At 48.8% G+C, this 17,909-nt stretch overlaps 1 protein-coding gene across 1 annotated transcript; it reads right to left on the bottom strand.

Annotated features, from left to right (window-relative positions):
* Positions 1-578: 578 nt before the first annotated feature.
* On the bottom strand, positions 579-17,065 carry LOC146609066 (phosphatidylinositol 4-kinase beta-like). Its single transcript, XM_085345733.1, has 14 exons — positions 16,878-17,065; positions 12,946-13,408; positions 12,353-12,807; positions 11,852-12,244; positions 10,800-11,027; positions 10,470-10,718; positions 10,279-10,385; positions 9,385-9,489; positions 9,191-9,314; positions 8,965-9,078; positions 8,735-8,886; positions 7,041-7,173; positions 6,377-6,497; positions 579-5,779 (listed from the first exon to the last, which is right to left on the bottom strand). The coding sequence occupies exons 2-14, from the start codon at positions 13,391-13,393 to the stop codon at positions 5,598-5,600; spliced, it is 2,811 nt and encodes a 936-aa protein (XP_085201859.1). The 5' UTR covers positions 13,394-13,408; positions 16,878-17,065; the 3' UTR covers positions 579-5,597.
* Between the last annotated feature and the right edge of the window lie 844 nt (positions 17,066-17,909).

Here is a 17,909-nt window from a genome sequence, read left to right as displayed (position 1 = left end):
ATTAACATGCGGATTTTGTTCTTGTTATTCTGGATCACCACAGACAATTTCAAACATTTGAACACCATCGCCTTTACAACTAATTAGTTGGCAAACTTTTTTAAATTTAGTTTATAGGAAACAAAGAATGCAGACCAACATTGTTATGTACGCCTGTGATCATAGAAAAATCCGAATTGTGACTTTTTTTTATTTTTGTTATTTTCTTACTTTAAAGAGAAGAGTCTTTCAGATCAGAGGCGTCCAACTCCAGGCCTCGAGGGCCGGTGTCCTGCAGGGTTTAGAGCTCACCCTGGGTCAGCACACCTGAATCACATGATTAATTCATTGCCAGGCTTCTGGAGAACTGCAGGACATTTTAAATCATCCGTGTTGGATCAAGGACACATCTAAGACCTGCAGGACACCGGCCCTCGAGGCCTGGAGTTGGACACCTCTGGTGTAGATGTTCGTAAACATAAAATATGAGATGCGAAATTTCAGATTTGACTCTCTTTAAAGTTAATTATGCACCAGTTAGAAAAGTGATTTAAAACCAGTAAGTATCTTACACACTGAGAAAGCACACAGGTGCAGGTCAGAAGCAGGTTTCAGGTTTATTGAATAAGTTGCCATGCAGTTAGTCAGGACGTGACAGATGGACTCTACATGATGAGAAACGGGGACACACCTCCAGTCGTCAGCTGGATCTTAACGATTCAACACATTAATGCACGTCGCTGCAGAGATGCAGACTTGGGCTACGTTCACACTGCAGGCGAAAGCGCATCAAATCCGACTTCTTTGACCCTGTGCGACGTGTATCCGATCGTAGTGTGGCAGTGTGAACGGCACAAATCCGATCTGGGTCACTTTCGTATGTGGTCCTGAATCTGATACGTATCTGATGTTTCAGAAAGCGACTGCTGTTTAATGGTCATGTCGCATTAAATACGTCTTTTACGTCACTGACACAAGACGGACGCCAATTATCAGCGCCAGAGAAGACATCGTGAACGCTTCCTGGCCATCCAGTGAAACTGTTGGGAACAATGTTGGAGAAACGTGAACATTTTCTTTGTACTGTATAATCTGCAGATTCTGACAGAAATCTGCAGCTATCCTTTGAAGCAGCGCTCCTCTGAAACAGCAATAAGGATCATTATTAGGCCAAATGTAGATAACACAATAACTTTATAACTTAAAGCAAAATTGGGAAACGTAAAGTCTGAAACAGTCAAACATACTGTTGCTCTGGGTCTAAACAGAGCGCGTTGTGTGTGACGTCTTCCTTTGCGCATGCGGCTGCTTTCAGGGTTCACACTAGAGCGCGTTTGCTGTCACATTTTATTTGTAGTGTGAACAAGCAGACAAAGAAATCGGATTTGATCCAAAAATCAGAATTGAGCTGTAAGACCTGCAGAGTGAACGTAGCCTAACAACAGCTGCAGGAGAGGGCCAATAGCGTTTGAGTGCCCAATCACCAGGAGTACATAAAGTCAACCTCATGATTCAGTGGCTTCATGGACCCCACCGCTCTCGTTTATTTACACTAATCTTCATATAAAAGTGCTTTTCCACATAATCCGACTTCATAAGCACGCGGTATGATTTGGGGTAAATGACTTGTTGATCTCACGCGTCCTCCTCCCGTCTCCTGAGATGATGCTGTTTGTGAATTACCTCAGAAATCACTCAAAGTGTTTTCATATAATGTTTCTTCACACAGTGAAAAGTATCGTTGACCGTGACGTTAGCGTCGTTAGCATTTCCCATAGAAATTCCTCAAAAACCAAACACTAACATGGCTGCTGTATGACTCCGTGTTTTAGTAAAATATTAACAACAAAGAATCCTCACAAACGACAGAAACGTTTCATAAATGCACTTTTTCACACTGACTGTGTTCAGAGCTGATGACAGAAAGGCAATGAGGATGTTCAGCGGCAGGGATGAGTTTCAACCATCCGTTCTCCCCACTAGCCTCCAAACTGCAACTAACCCATCATTTGGCTCGACTTTACGGGCGTCTCCAGCTTGTCAAACAGCAGTATCACTCCCCAATGATTTTACATTTTAAAGAGCCCCTCTGTAGGAGACGGGACTTGAAATGTAAATAAATGCAGATGAGCGAGGGGTACTGGAGTGTTGAAACTTGTCCCTGGAGCCGTCAAACCGAGGATATAAAAAGCACTTCTGAGGTCCCACCGTCCCTCCTGTTGCATTGATAAGTTTGTACCTTCTGTACGTCTCAAGGCATCGATTTTTCTCACGGGAAACAAACTCGGTTCGTGTACAGATTCACAAATAACGAACGACAAAGAATGCAAAGAGCGTTTGCTAATCTGGTAAACTTTAGACACAGCTGCACGTAAAATAGTGAGCTAGTTAGCAGACGGTAACGTGGCGCTGCGTTCACGACAACAGAACTGTGGTTGTCCTTTTACAGTGGTCAGAAAACTACTACAAACACTGGCTTTATTCCAGAAAGACCCAGTTCACTGTCCGCCGGCTCAGCGTCCCCCTTTTCACAGTTAAACATTCACTAATAAACAAGAATAAAAACAAAACAGAAAATAAAACTGTCATAATGTCCGAGCGTCAGGTGACCAGATTTTAGCCCCGACCTGATGTTAGCGGATTACCATTCGTGTGGAATAACTAACCAAATTGGAAAGATTTTGTGTCTTGCTACCTGCTAATAATCAAGTGCATCTGAGAGTAAAATTATATTTTAATCGTTTTAGAGGAAACTGCCACTATAACACTTCTTTCACTGAAATTAGCTCCAGCTATGTAATCAGTTAACTGCTCATCTCTACAAATGTAACGCTGCATTAGCTTACCGTTTAGCTAGCTGTAAAAATGCTTTATGTTTGATTTCAGTCATAACTGGAACTGCAGCTCAAAGCCAGCCTCCAGTGAACTGCTGCTGCCCTTAAACAGCGGGGAAAGTTGCTATTTACAGAAATGACAACTGTTAGCTAGCAAACGCTATCCGAAACGTTCTCATTTAGTGCGTCAGGTAGAGGTGCTGTGTAGAAATACACAGGAAGCCGTTTCTATGTGTAAGACGCTGAAATAAAGCCAGTGTTCCAGCATTAGAGCGACATCAGCAGCAGCTGCTAAAACCGCTAGCTTTCGCTCAACAGCGAGAACACGTCTAAAACATTCACGTGTTCAGGAAACTGATCGTCAGTCTCAAAGAACCCAAGCTCGGCGTGCACAGAACCGCCTCTTCTGACTGGCCAGCATTAACCAAGGGAATTGGGGCCAATCAGAGAGGAACACTGCTGAGCTCTTAGTACGTAAATACAGACTCACATAACAATAACGCGTTTAGTCCAAAGTGATAATAATAAGTATACTTCTCCTGATAAGAACCCTTTGGCTCAGAACGGCCACTTACTGTACACTGACATTGTCACTGTATAATTTCTAGCATGTGCACCGAGTTGACAGAAACACATGAACAACAAAACTTCAGTAACTTTTTTTCAGAAATTGAAATTGGACCTAAAAAGATGTTGTAACAAACATTAAAATAAAATAAAAAAAATTTCACCAGACACTCGTCACATTGATAAAGGTTTAGTATTTTCTTACACTAACAAGACAAAACTGTTTTATAAAAGCTCTCAAAGGCAACTTACTGTGTTTTTTGTGCTGATGCTAGTTGGTCAAAGGTTTAAACGGAAAGTGCAGTTCAGAAGAAAGTGCTGCCCCTCTACAGACTACTGCAAGTCAGCCAATCAGACGAAAGTAGGCTTATAGAGAGACCGCAACTAAAATGGCGTGTTTGTTATCTTGTTACAAAACGTACTTATTTTAGAGAGGAATAAATAAAAAAAAGTAACTTGGCGAAAAGTTTTAGCCAAGACACTGTCAGGTTAATTGCCAACAAACTGCAATGAGGGAAGAATCAACTTAAGTGTATAATAAACGTATACTCTCTGCTGCTAGTAGTTTAGTGGTTATTAGCTAGTGAGAGAGCATAAGCTGTATACTACAGCAGTGAAAGAGTAATGTTATTAGGAAATGAGGACAGGACTCATTTATTTCTTTGATTAGCCTTAGCTAGGTGACCGTAGCTCAGGGGGTTGGGAATCGCACCTGTAACCGGAAGGTCGCCGGTTCGATCCCTGGGCTCTCTGTCCTGGTCGTTGTGTCCTTGGGCAAGACACTTTACCCTACTTGCCTACTGGTGTTGGCCAGAGGGGCCGATGGCGCGATATGGCAGCCTGGCTTCTGTCAGTCTGCCCCAGGGCAGCTGTGGCTACACCTGTAGCTGCCTCCACCAGTGTGTGAATGTGAGAGTGAATGAATAGTGACATTTTAAAGCGCTTTGGGTGCCTTGAAAAGCGCTATATAAATCCAATCCATTATTAGGTATTAATTTTGTTAGCTAGTACAGGAACATTAGCTTAAAAAGACATCTCCCCTAGTAATTAAAAAATAATAATGTAGTTTATTATAGTAATGGCCATATTTCTAATAAATATTCTGGACTTTGCTCCTCCACAGTCTGTGAGTAATTCTCCATTAGCATAGCTAGCATGACAGTGACTCTGTTAAAAACCAAACAGCTAAATAGATATTTGGGAAAGAAAAATGAGCTAAAGTGGTAAAATAACAGTTTAGGAAAAAGTGAAATACAATGAAATAAAACAGAGGAAAATGAGCAGCAGTGGTCACTGGCTCAGGCTAATGGACGTTCAGGACAAAAGAATTTGAGCTTGCCCAAACCTCGACGCGCTTACAGTTGCTAAAAATGTCGGGACAAGGCTGACGATGAGCTGTGAGAAATGTCTGGTGAAAACAGGAATGCTGCTGGAAGATAAAGCGATAATCTGTAAAGGAGGGTGGATACGTCAGCCTTTCTGTGAGCGTGCCGAGAACGCTGAGTTCACGTTGTGCTTTTTCCTCGTAGCCATTCTGATTCGGAGAGCAAACTCCTTCGACCTCTGCTGGTGTTCGCGTCCACTCGGACTTCATTTAAACGTCAAGAGACGGTTCGTGCCGACCCAGTCAGACGCGTCCTCGGGCTCACCCTCGAGTTACTGCAGATTTCTCCTCTGAGTCCACTTTAAACTACGACAAGTTGGGAGGAAAAAGAGGGCGCCTTCTGGAATCTCGGGCTTACGATTACGAGACTTTTATCTTTGGAAAAGGAGCTTCTGTAATTACAGGATGTTTGCTGGAAAGAACAAAACGCCTTTCTCAGACGTTTTCCTGTCAACAGACGTGGAATCGGAAACATTGAGCTGTTTTTAGCTGAAGGATGGGTGAAGTAGTGGTGGTTGTGTCTGTAAACGCTCTGCTGCTGGGCAGTTTAGTAGTGATTATGAGCTGGTTAATAAAGTCGACAGCAGTGACGAGTTCACGCGTTTCCGTGTGACGAGCAGCAGGAAGTCGAATCTGCCGTGCTGTCGCTTCGATTAGCTGCAGATGTAAATCCATAAACGATGTGATGAAGTGGTTTCCGTCTCTATCGAGTCTTCCAGCAGCCGCTTCGACCCCGATGACGGTGACGAGGCGGCTCCGTCGAATCCAATCAGGCGGCGGCGCAGCGAAACGTCTGCCGGCTCCGGCCACCGCCGTCGCTCAGTCCAGACGGGTCACATGATGCCGTTGGTGACATACTGGAAGGAGTCGTAGAGTTTGGTGGTGATGGAGCGCACGGACCCATCCACGAGCTGCTCCACCAGCAGCTGCAGCTGCTCCTCTGTCAGAGACATGTGGAAACGGTCCTTCAGGCTACGGATGGTGCTCGAGCCGTGGAAGCACGGCAGGTGGGAACCTGTGGGGTTAAAATAAGAGTGCACAACAACTTTGTTAACAGCTGACTGGCAAACACGTCCTTAAACCCACACCGGTCAATTCGTGCACTCTGGACCTCCACCCGAGTCGCCGACAGCGCTACGATGTGACGCAGGAATGAGTTTGTTGTTGCAGCTTCACTGCGAGGGTTATAGGGGCCAATAAGAGAACTCCTTAACCTTTGTCTTGCCGGGCTGCTGTGACGCAGTGTTGGCAGTTTCCGTAATGACTGTAATATCACTGAATAGTGAAATTTGCAAAAACCGGCTGTAGGCTGCAGCTGCTAGCTGTCTGCTAGCTTGGCCTCTGCTGCCTGGAGTTAGGTGGAGTGTGACTCGCTGCATCATCTGCACAAACTCAAACATGAACTTTTGTTCTGGATAATAAAAAGTTTGGAGTTTTCAGCAGGGACGAACTTTGTGGCCGGACCTGTTCCCTGATGATGTGGAACACAAAGTATCCCCGTCCTACAGACTAAGACTGTCTGCGACTCGTACTTACAGCTGTAAATACGGGGTTAGGCTTAGGCCGCGCGTGTGTGCCGTTTTCAGCTGTAAGAAAGGCGCAATGGTGTTACCTTGCTGCATGATCTCCACGATCTGCAGCACCTTCTCCATGTGCTTCCTGGCTGCGATGAGACCCTGAAGCATCAGCATCTTGTAGTAGTTGAACATATCTCCGTTCAGCCCACCCATCACCTGAAACACAGCAAACACCGGGCATCAGGACAGCCACCATGCTAAACTCCACAGGAAGCTTTTCTTCCACCAAAATAAAAGCTTCTGTCATCAGGAGCCATGAAACCCCGATTTCTAGAGTCCTTCAGCGATCCACGCGTGAATCAAACAGAAATTCATCCAAATCAAAACTAAACCTCTGCAGCGCCCGGCTGAGAAACCACGACCGAGCCGGCTGTGACCGGCGGTGCTGAGGGCTCAATGCTGAACAGAACATGTGGGATCTCCTGATCCTGCTGCTGACAGCTGTCGGACACCAGAAAGGATCCTTAGCAACTTTGAAGTTCCAAAAACAAAATGAACGATTCATCTACGAGTCAGCAGAGAGTCGGCTTTGAGTGGCTAAAAATCCCATCCAGACGTGCAGGGCAGCCCTCCATCTGCGTGCTGGTCTGTTCTCAGTGACAGGTAAATATCAGGAGACTACACCTGAGCCCAAAATTGTGATCAACCTCTGCCCGGGATCATCTCCCTCCAACACATCCTCAGGCTGTTTCTACTCACGTCCACGAACTCCGAGGTCAGCTTAAAGGCAGATGTCTCGAAGCCGAGGTTGCGAGGAGAGCTGGAGAGGATGAAGCCAAAGTCGATGTGGATGATGTGGCCCTCGGAGTCCAGCAGGATGTTCCCGTTGTGCCTGTGGGGATCAGACGAGGTGTTACCGAACGATTGGCATGTAGGATTCTCTACATGCTGCAGAGCTAAGCAAGGAAATTCTTACCTTCTCTACACACAAATAAATCAAATATATACAAAAGTCACACTTTTTAAAAAAAGCATAGAAAAATAGAGCAAGCACTGTATAGGAAAGAGCTGAGAGTGGTCAGAAAGTAGAGTCTGCAGGATTTCAATGTAGATGTACAGGTGACTGCAGTGTGTGCTGTGGGGGGAGGGGGTGCCTCTTTAGGACCCCGTTGTTATAAGGCGTCCCCTCCAGTGATGGGAAAGCAATCCCACACATGGACCGTGATGCTGTAATGACAGCCTGTAGAGCCTGCTGTCCCGCCCTGGTGGTGCAGTTCCCATAACACATGATGGATAGATGGATGTATAGCTGTATAGGTGTATAGATGGATGTACAGGTGTATAGATGGATGTATAGGTGTATAGGTTTATAGGTGGATGTACAGGTGTATAGATGGATGTATAGGTGTATAGGTTTATAGGTGGATGTATAACTGTATAGGTGGATGTATAACTGTATAGGTGTATAGGTGGATGTATAACTGTATAGATGGATGTATAGCTGTATAGGTGTATAGATGGATGTACAGGTGTATAGGTGGATGTATAACTGTACAGGTGGATGTATAACTGTACAGGTGTATAGGTGGATGTATAACTGTATAGGTGTTTAGATGGATGCATAGGTGGATGTACAGGTGTACAGGTGGATGTACAGGTGTATAGGTGGATGTATAACTGTATAGATGGATGTATAGGTGTATAGGTGTATAGATGGATGTATAGGTATATAGGTGTATAGATGGATGTACAGGTGTACAGGTGGATGTATAACTGTATAGGTGTATAGATGGATGCATAGGTGGATGTATAGGAGTATAGATGGATGCATAGGTGGATGTACAGGTGTACAGGTGGATGTACAGGTGTACAGGTGGATGTACAGGTGTATAGGTGGATGTATAACTGTATAGGTGTATAGGTGGATGTATAGGTGTATGTACAGGTGTATAGGTGGATGTACAGGTGTATAGGTGGATGTACAGGTGGATGTACAGGTGTACAGGTGGATGTATAGGTGGATGTACAGGTGTACAGGTGGATGTATAGAGGGCTGCATTGACAGTCTTCAGTAGAACGGTTCTGATGATATGCAAACTGCAGGGATGTAAAGGACCTGGAAGGTTTCTTTATGTTTCTTTATTAGATGTTCAGGGCTTTCGGGGCTTAGTCCTCGTCAGGACCTTGCGGTAGAATTGCTCAATGTTGGTTGGTGTTAAGGGTGTTAAAGCAAGCGTGGAGCTCTTTCAGCTCATCTGGTAGTGCACTGTCGCTGGCTGGCACCCTTTTTTGCAGCATTTAATGGGGCAATATTCTCAATGCATGTGCTGAGGTTGCTAGTAATCACTGATGTAAAGTCCTCCGAATCCACAGACCCGTCCTCACTCAAGGCAGCAGTCTTAACCTCATCAGCAGGGATAACGGTCACTGTTTAACTTTTATGAATGTCTCACCTGTCTTTGACCTGCAGCAGGTAGCAGATGAGGCTGTAGCCGGCGCAGCTCTGCACGAAGTTCCTCTGAGCGGTGAGGAAGGCCTCTGTGGTGAAGCTGCCGTGTTCCTGCAGGAAGTAGTCAAGCAGCGACAGCTGACTCTGCTTCCTCACCTGGAGGACACACACACGAAAACTGCGTTTCAGTCTCATAGACAAAGACAACTAACTTTCCCAGAATCCCCTGTGTACCTGGTGCAGGGAGACGGCGTTGAGGACGGGCTCGATCATCCCGCTGTCTGAAGACATGACGAGGATTTTGTAGGGTTTGATCCACAGAGGAACGCGCTCCTGCTGCCAGATGGACTGACCAAGGAAACAGACTCGGCTTCAACATGGAAGCAGTTTAACCACACGGAGACTGCGTCTGTATCTGCATCTGTACCGTTGTGTGCATGTGTCTGTACTGCGTCTGTACCTGCAGCTGTCTGAGGACCTGATAGGCCAGCAGCTCCTGCCTCAGATCGTCCCCACACTTCACGATGACCGACAGCAGCCTCCAGGTGTGCAGGTGGCCGTACGGAGACGCCTCTCGGATCCGCCTGAACACAAACGGCGTTAGCGCGAGGAAGACGTTGTGGAGCGTTCCCCTGCTCGGCTTCACAAACCCACCTGACTTTCTCCTCCCAGGGCTCTTTGAGGGCAACAGCCGACGGGTCCTCGGGGTCCCTCCTGAATGCGGTGGGAGTGTGAGCAAGGTTCTCCGATAGCCGCCGTCTGAAAAACAAACCAGGTCGGAGCGTCACGGCAGAACGCACAGCTGAAGATCGAAGCTTCACGGGACTGCTCAGGCCATTTCATCCTCAGAAAGAAGAGTTCCTGAACGTGCTGCTCTTCAGAGATCTACACTCCTGGACAGTGACAACAACTCATCATAATTACATCTGCACACCAGGTGATGTTGGTGTCCTATCAATATGGCAACTACAAAGAAAGCTTCTATGGGGAAACTAATAACTAACAAAAAGGTCCAGTCTATGTAGGTGCGGTTCCTTTATTGTTTTAATTACTTTAAAAACAACTTCAGATCACATTTTGTTGCTGGTAGTTATTTTTGAACGCAGCTCAATATTCCTGTGGAGCTCCTTTATAGCTTGAATTTACTGAAACTACAAACACATAATTGTAGTGTGGAGGGGTGTGGTCTGTGGCTCAGCTTCTAGGGAGGGGTGGTGTTCAGTGGGCGAGGCTGCTCAGAGGCTCCTGTTTGAGCAGCACGCCAAGGCCTAAAGGGGGGAGGAGCTGAGAGCAGAAAGCTGCAAGTGAGCGGGCATCAGCAACAGTGAGACCGCGGCCGCCAACAGCCTGGAAACGCTAAATTGTAAACATGAAGCGCCGACATGCACGTTGGCGTCGTGCTGGGCAGAACCAACACTAGCTTGTGTTACACGTAGCTTACCACGGGTAACACGGCGTAATATTTCGTTTGAACTGCCCTGAAACAGCACTGGTGTTCCCACGTTTCTGCTTCTAACCTCCGCCTGTGGAGGGTAACCCGCTGTTTACCTGATGTCTCCGGCGGCGATGAACACCGGCTCTTTGCTCTCCAGACTCGTGATGCTGTCGACTGAAAACTGACTGATGTTGTCGCTGCTGCTGGTCTGAGCCTCCATCTGCAAACACATGCTTGTTACTGTGCTTCGGGAGGACAGAGTACACAGGGTTACTGCAGGCAGTATGCCGACGCTTTCACATACCTCCACCTGCAGCTGCCCGATATCATCGGTGGCCCACGCCTCGTCGTCGTTGTCGTAGTTTGGGACGGTGGAGAAACTTCCCGTTCTGTGTTCCGATGTCATACCACTGCTGCCATTAGCTGCGGTGCTGCAGTCCAGGTTCTCCGCGGAGCGGGCCGAGCGTATCCGCGTCTCTGGGATGCGAACGGGAACGGGAGACGTCTCGAAGCTGTCGCAGTCCAACACCTCCACGTAGATGATGTATGGAGCCTAAAGGAGGAGAAGGAGCAGCAGTCAGAGGACATTGGACAGATGTTCTCTGGCACATGTGGCGGGTACACCGGAGGTCACCTTGTCCTTGGAGTTTAGGACCACGGCCTGCGTGTGGGGGACCCTGCAGACGTGGTGCTGGTGCTCGGCGGTGGGCAGCCACACTCGGGCCGGCAGCTTGTGGTTGAGCAGCGACAGCTCGGAGATCAGACGCTGGGTCTTCTGCTCTTTGGTGGGCAGCGTGGCGAGACGCTTCCCGATGCACAGCAGAGACTTGATGAACTCCCTCTGAGGACGGAGACGCTCGGGCTGCAGACGCACGAAACACCCACAGAGAGTCATAGTTTCTAACCACACACACACGTTCCCTGATGCTCCGCCCACAGAGGCATGTGAGTGACTCATCGATAGCTCGAATGGGCCGTTTAACCCTTTAAAGCCGGTAGGAGCGGGCACGCGCCGTTTTGCGCAACTATTTTTAAATCCCTGTAGAATCTGAACCGTGTAAGCTAGCGCAATAATTTGTTTTGCATATGAAACCGGAGGAGTTGTTCTTACATCTGATGCCATCAGCTTGTCCTCGGTCACGGTTGCCTTCCACATATAGCTTTGCAAAAATTGCATAAAAAGCTCTTGCAGGAACAAAAACGTAATATTCCAGAAACACACTTTGCCGATCCGATCAGCTGTTCGTAACACTTCCCACATTGAAACAGTCGTCAGCGCGAACGATCGCATGTCCGCCATTACCTGCACGAAACCGGAAGTGACGTCATTTTTGCAGAAAATGTAGTTTTTAACTTGTAGGCCTTGAAAGCCTATACTGGTGTTTTTAAAAGTCATGTTTGATTTTATGCTTTTCTGAATAGCCTTTGACTCTAGAGCAGCAGTGTCCAACTCCAGGGCTCGGGGGCCGGTATCCTGCAGGTTTTAGATGTGTCCTTGATCCAACACCGCTGTCGACCTCCTCAACAGGTGGTTCTCCAGAGGCCTGGTAATAAACTAATCATGTGATTCAGGTGTGTTGACCCAGGGTGAGATCTAAAACCTGCACGACACCAGCCCCTGGAGGCCTGGAGCTGCCCACCCCTGCTCTAGAGGAACGGCACCACCCGAGAGAATCTCTGGCTCACCTCTTCGTGGACCGCCTCCACTTTTGGGTTACTGCCAGTCCGTCGGAGACCAGCACCAGGTCCATTGCTCGCCATGGTGGCATCCGACTTGGATCTCTGGTGGGTCCTCCTGGACGGGGAAACAAACACCTCGGCTTGTCCCTGTCCAGGGCCAAACATGGAAGAGGCCTCGGCGTTGCTGCCATCGTGTCTGTGATGGCGATGGCGGCGGTGAGACGGCGAGGATGCGGGGCTGTCAGATGGGGCGGGGTTGAGCTCGTCGGACAAGATGAGCTTTCGGAGTTTGGTTCCTCTGGAGTGGCGCTGGGTGGAGATATGCATGTCGGAGGAGTAGGCACCGAGCAGCCAGGCAGAGAGCAGCGAGAATGTGATGCTGGCGCTGCAGCGGTGGATCTGCCGGACACAAACACCTGCGTGAGAACCCCCCGACTGTGACGCAGCGGGTCACCGACCCGTTCTCTAGCTAACGTTAGCTGAGCTAGCTTAAACTTAGGGACTCACCAGGTACGGTCGGATGGCGTCGCCCACCTCTGTGTCCATGTGCACGTACATGTTGAGCAGCTGCGGCAGGTAGAAATCGACCTCGCTGTCCGGGAAGCTGAAGAGGCGGTTCCCGATGTACGCCTGCACACCCGGCTCCTTTGACTTGTACAGGTAGGAAATCGCCATGGAGACGTCAAACAGCTTGGACTCGAACAGGCGCAGCAGCCACGACTGCTTTGATGACGACGGTGGCGAGAAAGGTTCTGGCCGAGCCGAAGGACGCGGGTCGGGCTGGGACGGCGTGTCGGTGTCTTCCTCATCTTCCTCTTTGATGGAGCCGGCATCTGGGCTGATGAGCTGGGTCACGGCGCCGCGCTCTGCCACATCTGCCGGGTGCTGCCGCTGATCATCCTGCAGTTTGACTTTAAGGAGCACTTCCTGGCACGCCTTCAGCGCCACCTCCGGGTCGATGACTGGAACAGCAGAACAGAGAAATCGATCAAAACTGGCGGAGGATGTAGAGGTGTAGCAACTGTGGCCCCACCCACACCTCGCTCCAGATTCATCCTAAGCAGTGAATATTTTGGAAAACAGTTTCCTCTCCTTGTTACCTTGCTCGACACCTAGGTCCATCTCCATGGCGTCCTCTGAGATGACGTCCAGCGGAGGACTTGGTCCTCGCTGGTCGCCGCCACCGCTCGACGTGCCTCCGCTGCCGATGCCCTCGCTGGCGCTGCTGCTACCGAGGCTGCAGGTGCTGCCGATGCTCCCACTAGGGGAGGAGCTGCGGGGGCTGGCGCTGGGAGAGGAGGCCTGATCCCCGTGGGTGGGCGGAGGCAGCTGCAGCTGAGGGCGAGCGTGACGGTGATGATGATGGTGATGGTGAGTGAGGAAGTCTGAGGAACTCTCAGAGCAGGAGGATGAGGAAGAGGAGGCGCTGGAGGGGGAGGAGGGGCAGGAGAACGTGGTAGGAGAGGAGGACGAGGCAGGGGGAGGGGGTTGCGCGGAGTGGGAAAGGCGGAGCGAGCGCACAGCCGGGGACCCTTCGGCGTCGGCCATTTTGGAAGAGGAGTCCTACAGAGAGACAGAGAGAGCACGAGTCACATGACACAGCTGAGAGGATTCGAGGTCGCCCCTCCCCCTACCTGTTTACCCCCCAACACACACAGCGAGGATGAGGTCACATGACTCCTCCTGGCTTCAGCTTGTCATACTTCCTGTTTTACAGGAATTCAATTTTATTTATATGGCGTCAGATCACAACAACAGTCGCCTCAAGGCGAAAAGTTTGTATAATTATTTATCCTTGTTGTGCAAACAAGCAAAACTTAATAAATGTAGTTTGAAAAGTAACAAACCTGAAAAGAAACACTGGGAACGACACACACGAGGACCCAGATACAGAGATGCTCCAGGTAAACAACCAACAGGTGTGTCTCACCTGCTCCTCCCTCTCCGTTCCCCTCTCTCTCTCTCCCTCTCCGTTCCCCTCTCCCCCTCCCTCTCCGTTCCCCTCTCTCTCTCTCCCCCTCCCTCTCCGTTCCCCTCTCTCTCCGTTCCCCTCTCCCCCTCCCTCTCCGTTCCTCTCTCCCCCTCCCTCTCCGTTCCCCTCTCTCTCTCTCCCTCTCCGTTCCCCTCTCCCCCTCCCTCTCCGTTCCCCTCTCTCTCTCTCCCTCTCCGTTCCCCTCTCCCCCTCCCTCTCCGTTCCCCTCTCTCTCTCTCCCCCTCCCTCTCCGTTCCCCTCTCTCTCCGTTCCCCTCTCCCCCTACCTCTCCGTTCCTCTCTCCCCCTCCCTCTCCGTTCCCCTCTCTCTCTCTCTCTCTCTCTCTCTCCCTCCCCCCTCTCTCTCTCTCTCTCCCTCTCCGTTCCCCTCTCCCCCTCCCTCTCCGTTCCCTTCTCTCTCTCCCCCTCCCTCTCCGTTCCCCTCTCTCTCTCCCCCTCCCTCTCCGTTCCCCTCTCTCTCTCTCCCTCTCCCTCTCCCTTCCCCTCTCTCTCTCTCTCCCCATCCCTCTCCGTTCCTCTCTCTCTCTCTCTCTCTCTCTCCCTCTCCGTTCCCCTCTCTCTCTCTCTCTCTCCCTCCCCCCTCTCTCTCTCTCTCCCTCTCCGTTCCCCTCTCTCTCTCTCTCTCTCTCTCCCTCCCCCCTCTCTCTCTCTCTCTCTCTCCGTTCCCCTCTCTCTCTCTCCCTCTCCGTTCCCCTCTCTCTCTCTCTCTCTCTCTCTCTCTCTTCCTCTCCCTCCCCCCTCTCTCTCTCTCTTCCTCTCTTCCTCTCCCTCCCCCCTCTCTCTCTCTCTCTCTCTCTTCCTCTCCCTCCCCCCTCTCTCTCTCTCTTCCTCTCTGTGCTGACAATCAAGCCAAACACCAACATCATCAAATCTACAGTGGAAACCAGATATTTACAAACTCTTCAGATAAAAACACTTTTTTAATTGTAACATCAAATCAGACTAAATGTTTATTTTTTAGATAAATATAAAAACGTATTTGTTAACTTTAAGAGTAAAGAGAGAAACTGTCTGTGTTTCTTAATTGTAAATGGCACCAAATTGTATTCAAACTGAGCCACACTTATGGAGCTCCACAGTTCTGTTCCTGGTGTTTTGTTGACATCTCTTGATGTTCCCATGTCACAGAAACAGGCTCTGTGTTTTGTCTTATATGCGTCCACAGCTGTGCCACCAGTTTACTCACATGGACTCTACTAACCAATCAGAAGCTTCTTCAGCTCAGAATGGAATCGTCTGCAGTTTTCTTATTAATTAACAATAAACTTAGTGTATATGTGCTCCTACATTTGATGAAAGTGATAAAAATAGAAGCTCTGTCTCTCTTTATTCTGACATTTAACTCATTCAAAAGATATTTCAATATTTATTTATCCAAAACAAAACAAGTTTAAATTGGTGTTTAACAGTAAAAACAGTGTTTGTACTATCTGGTTTCAACTATGAATATACTGTGTATTAAAAATGCTCTTGTTTTTCATAGAAATATAAGAACACACAAAGCATAATGTATAAGAAAGAAGCCTCTAATGTCCATCTACATCAGTACATAACTGAAACCGATGTTGTGCTTTATTTAGCCGTGTAGGGTAACAACTGAATATAAGATATAATATAAGACACATGTGAGCTGAGACTCTCTAAAGAAGCAGCATTGTTGTTGTTCGGCTTTTCATTTCGCCATTTGTTGATTCACTCAAAGAACAAGTAACGTAATATGGGTCAAGTGATCAGTTTGACATCAATCTTTCGTGATTCACCGTCATATTTACATTATTTGTACAGTACGAATGATTTGCTTTGGTACCTGCTCAAACTTAAGCTCTCCTCTGTCTGCAGCAAACTGGCAGGCAGCAGCTTCTCTCCCCTCGCTCACAGGCGTCAGTGCTGTGCTCAGTTGCTTAGTACCCGAGCTCGGATCATACCAAAATTAGGGGGCATTTATGCTCAGTCCTAAATTCCCACAGTGTGCGCTATGTGCTTTGAATATTGTGTGTAGTTTTTGTTTTATACAGTTGTCAGTCAGGCATCCAACTATGAAAAAAATTACACTCCTAAAGACCCCGGGCTTCTGAAAAAACAACCCGGGCTTAGGCCCAGTAAGCCGCCACCACCCCCGCTCCACCAATGGGCAGACCAACCCTTTAAATATCCTGTAACACTGTTCAATATTGGAGGGTAGCCAGTGCCCCCCTTGGGGACGCACCTGTACAGGGTACAGCAGGTAGACCAAAGATGCTTTAAATCATTAGTTATTATTACAGACTGGGTCTGTTCACCCTGTCGTGTCACATGCCCCGCCCCTTTCTTTGTATTAATGCAGGGCTTTTCCTTAGTGTGTGAAGCACCTCGAGACAAACTGCTGTGATTTAAACTGAATTGAAAACAGATGTGATTCTGGGCCGGAGCAGAGCGAGGAGTGACCGAACGCGTGGCCCACTGTGTGGGTTGTTGGCTGTGCGGAGCAGCGTGGGACTAAACGGAGCACGTGAAGAGTGAAAGGAGAGCAGAGCTGAAGAGGCGAAGCTGCAGGAATCGTGTCAGACAGCTGTCAGGTTCATTTTCACATGTAGGCGATCAGCTGTTCAGTCTGTCCTACACTCACGCACATTACTTTGTTCTTCTGTTAGATGTGTTGCTGTTCTTATGTGCATTTTTTAATTTCCCTGCATTGATGTGATCTCAGTCACTGATGAACGCCCTGAGGGGTACTGCTACTCGGTACTGTGGCCTGTACTCACAGTACTGCATGTCACGGGTACTTAAATAACACCCTGTTACTGCTGACACGTCACGCACGCTCTCGGCGCACATTAAAGACTCTGTTTGGTTCGGATCGATTAATCGGGCCTCTGATGCAGAACTCAAACTGTGAAGAAGAGGAGGAGGAGAGCCGCTCCCTGCTGATGAAAACAAACCGGAGGAGGCAGCTTAAGCCCGGAGTCTAACCCGGGCCTGCCGAACCTGCTAACAGCTAGCTAACCCGAACAATAACAGAGAGGCCGAGGCGGAAAAACGAACCGAGGTCAGCAGCACCTACCCGGGTACCGAGGCGCTTTCAGCCCCCTTCAAAGCTCCGACAATCGAACTTCAGTCCGCTCCGCCCCGGGCTGTCCCGGTACGGTCCGGTTCTTTGATCCGGGTCCCGGTGCCGCGCTTAGTCCAGGATTTTAGGGTCGGTCCATCTGCTCTGGGTTTGTGGCCTGGCTCGGCTCGGCTTGCTTTAAAACTGCGGTGACGCAACATCCGTAAAGACAGAGGCTGTACATAACTGTCGGAGCTTCCGGTGGTCTTTACACAATAAAAGCACGTAGAGGAAAAAATAAAAACCAGCTGAAGACATCCGGGCCACTGACAGTAGGACAACACGGGGGACGGTGTGTTGGGGGGTGGCGCGCGGGGAGGGGCGCATGGATGGTTTGTTTTGGTCAAGGAAACTCGTCGCTTTGCCAACATTAGATGAATTAAGTTATACTTTTATACTTTTCCACTGGATTTAGCAACACGAAACTCAAAATCACTACATTATCATAAGCATCTTTGAGGGGACGACTCGAATGAGTCTTTGTGTACGAACGGAGCACATGCAGTCGGTCACACCTTCGAGCTGTGGGCCGTCACCAACCAGTCCTCACGGTGTGGAGTTAACGGGACACTTTTCTCACTTTAATGTTGGATTTTATTCCCTCCGGTAAAACATGTGTGTCTGTGTTAGAAATACCCCGTGACAGAGTAACATGAAACACATGTTCTTGTTTCAGTCCAGGGGTCGATGTGGACGTTGTGGAGGGCTATAAATACCTCAGAGTGCACACTGATAACAAACTGGACTGGGTTAAAAACACCACTGCTCTCTGCAGGAAGGGCTCTGAGCTCCTTCATGAGTCTGTTGTGGTCAGTGCTATTCTCTATGCTGTTGCATGCTGGGACAGCAGGCTGAGGCTCGCAGATGCCAGCAGACTCAATAAACTGATCTGTAAGGTCAGTAATGCTGTGGGGTTGGAGCTGGACTCCCTTAGGGTGCTGTCGGAAAGGTGGATGTTGTCCAAGATAAGGACGATGCTGGATCCCA

Source organism: Diplotaxodon limnothrissa, linkage group LG22 (assembly GCF_057381915.1).
Source record: "Diplotaxodon limnothrissa isolate DT_005_m linkage group LG22, D_limnothrissa_male_GT1.1, whole genome shotgun sequence".
NCBI lineage: Eukaryota > Metazoa > Chordata > Actinopteri > Cichliformes > Cichlidae > Diplotaxodon > Diplotaxodon limnothrissa.
Note: the sequence above shows the minus strand (reverse complement) of the source record. Positions and strands in the feature narration are given on the sequence as shown.

Excerpts from the sequence above, each read along its gene's own strand:
- LOC146609066 (XM_085345733.1), bottom strand. The coding sequence starts at position 13,393 with ATGGCCGACGCCGAAGGGTCCCCGGCTGTGCGCTCGCTCCGCCTTTCC. Across the intron at positions 9,079-9,190 it reads AGGTCCTCAGACAGCTGCAG|TCCATCTGGCAGCAGGAGCG; the intron begins GTACAGACGCAG and ends TTCCTTGGTCAG. Across the intron at positions 8,887-8,964 it reads ACGCCGTCTCCCTGCACCAG|GTGAGGAAGCAGAGTCAGCT; the intron begins GTACACAGGGGA and ends TGTGTCCTCCAG.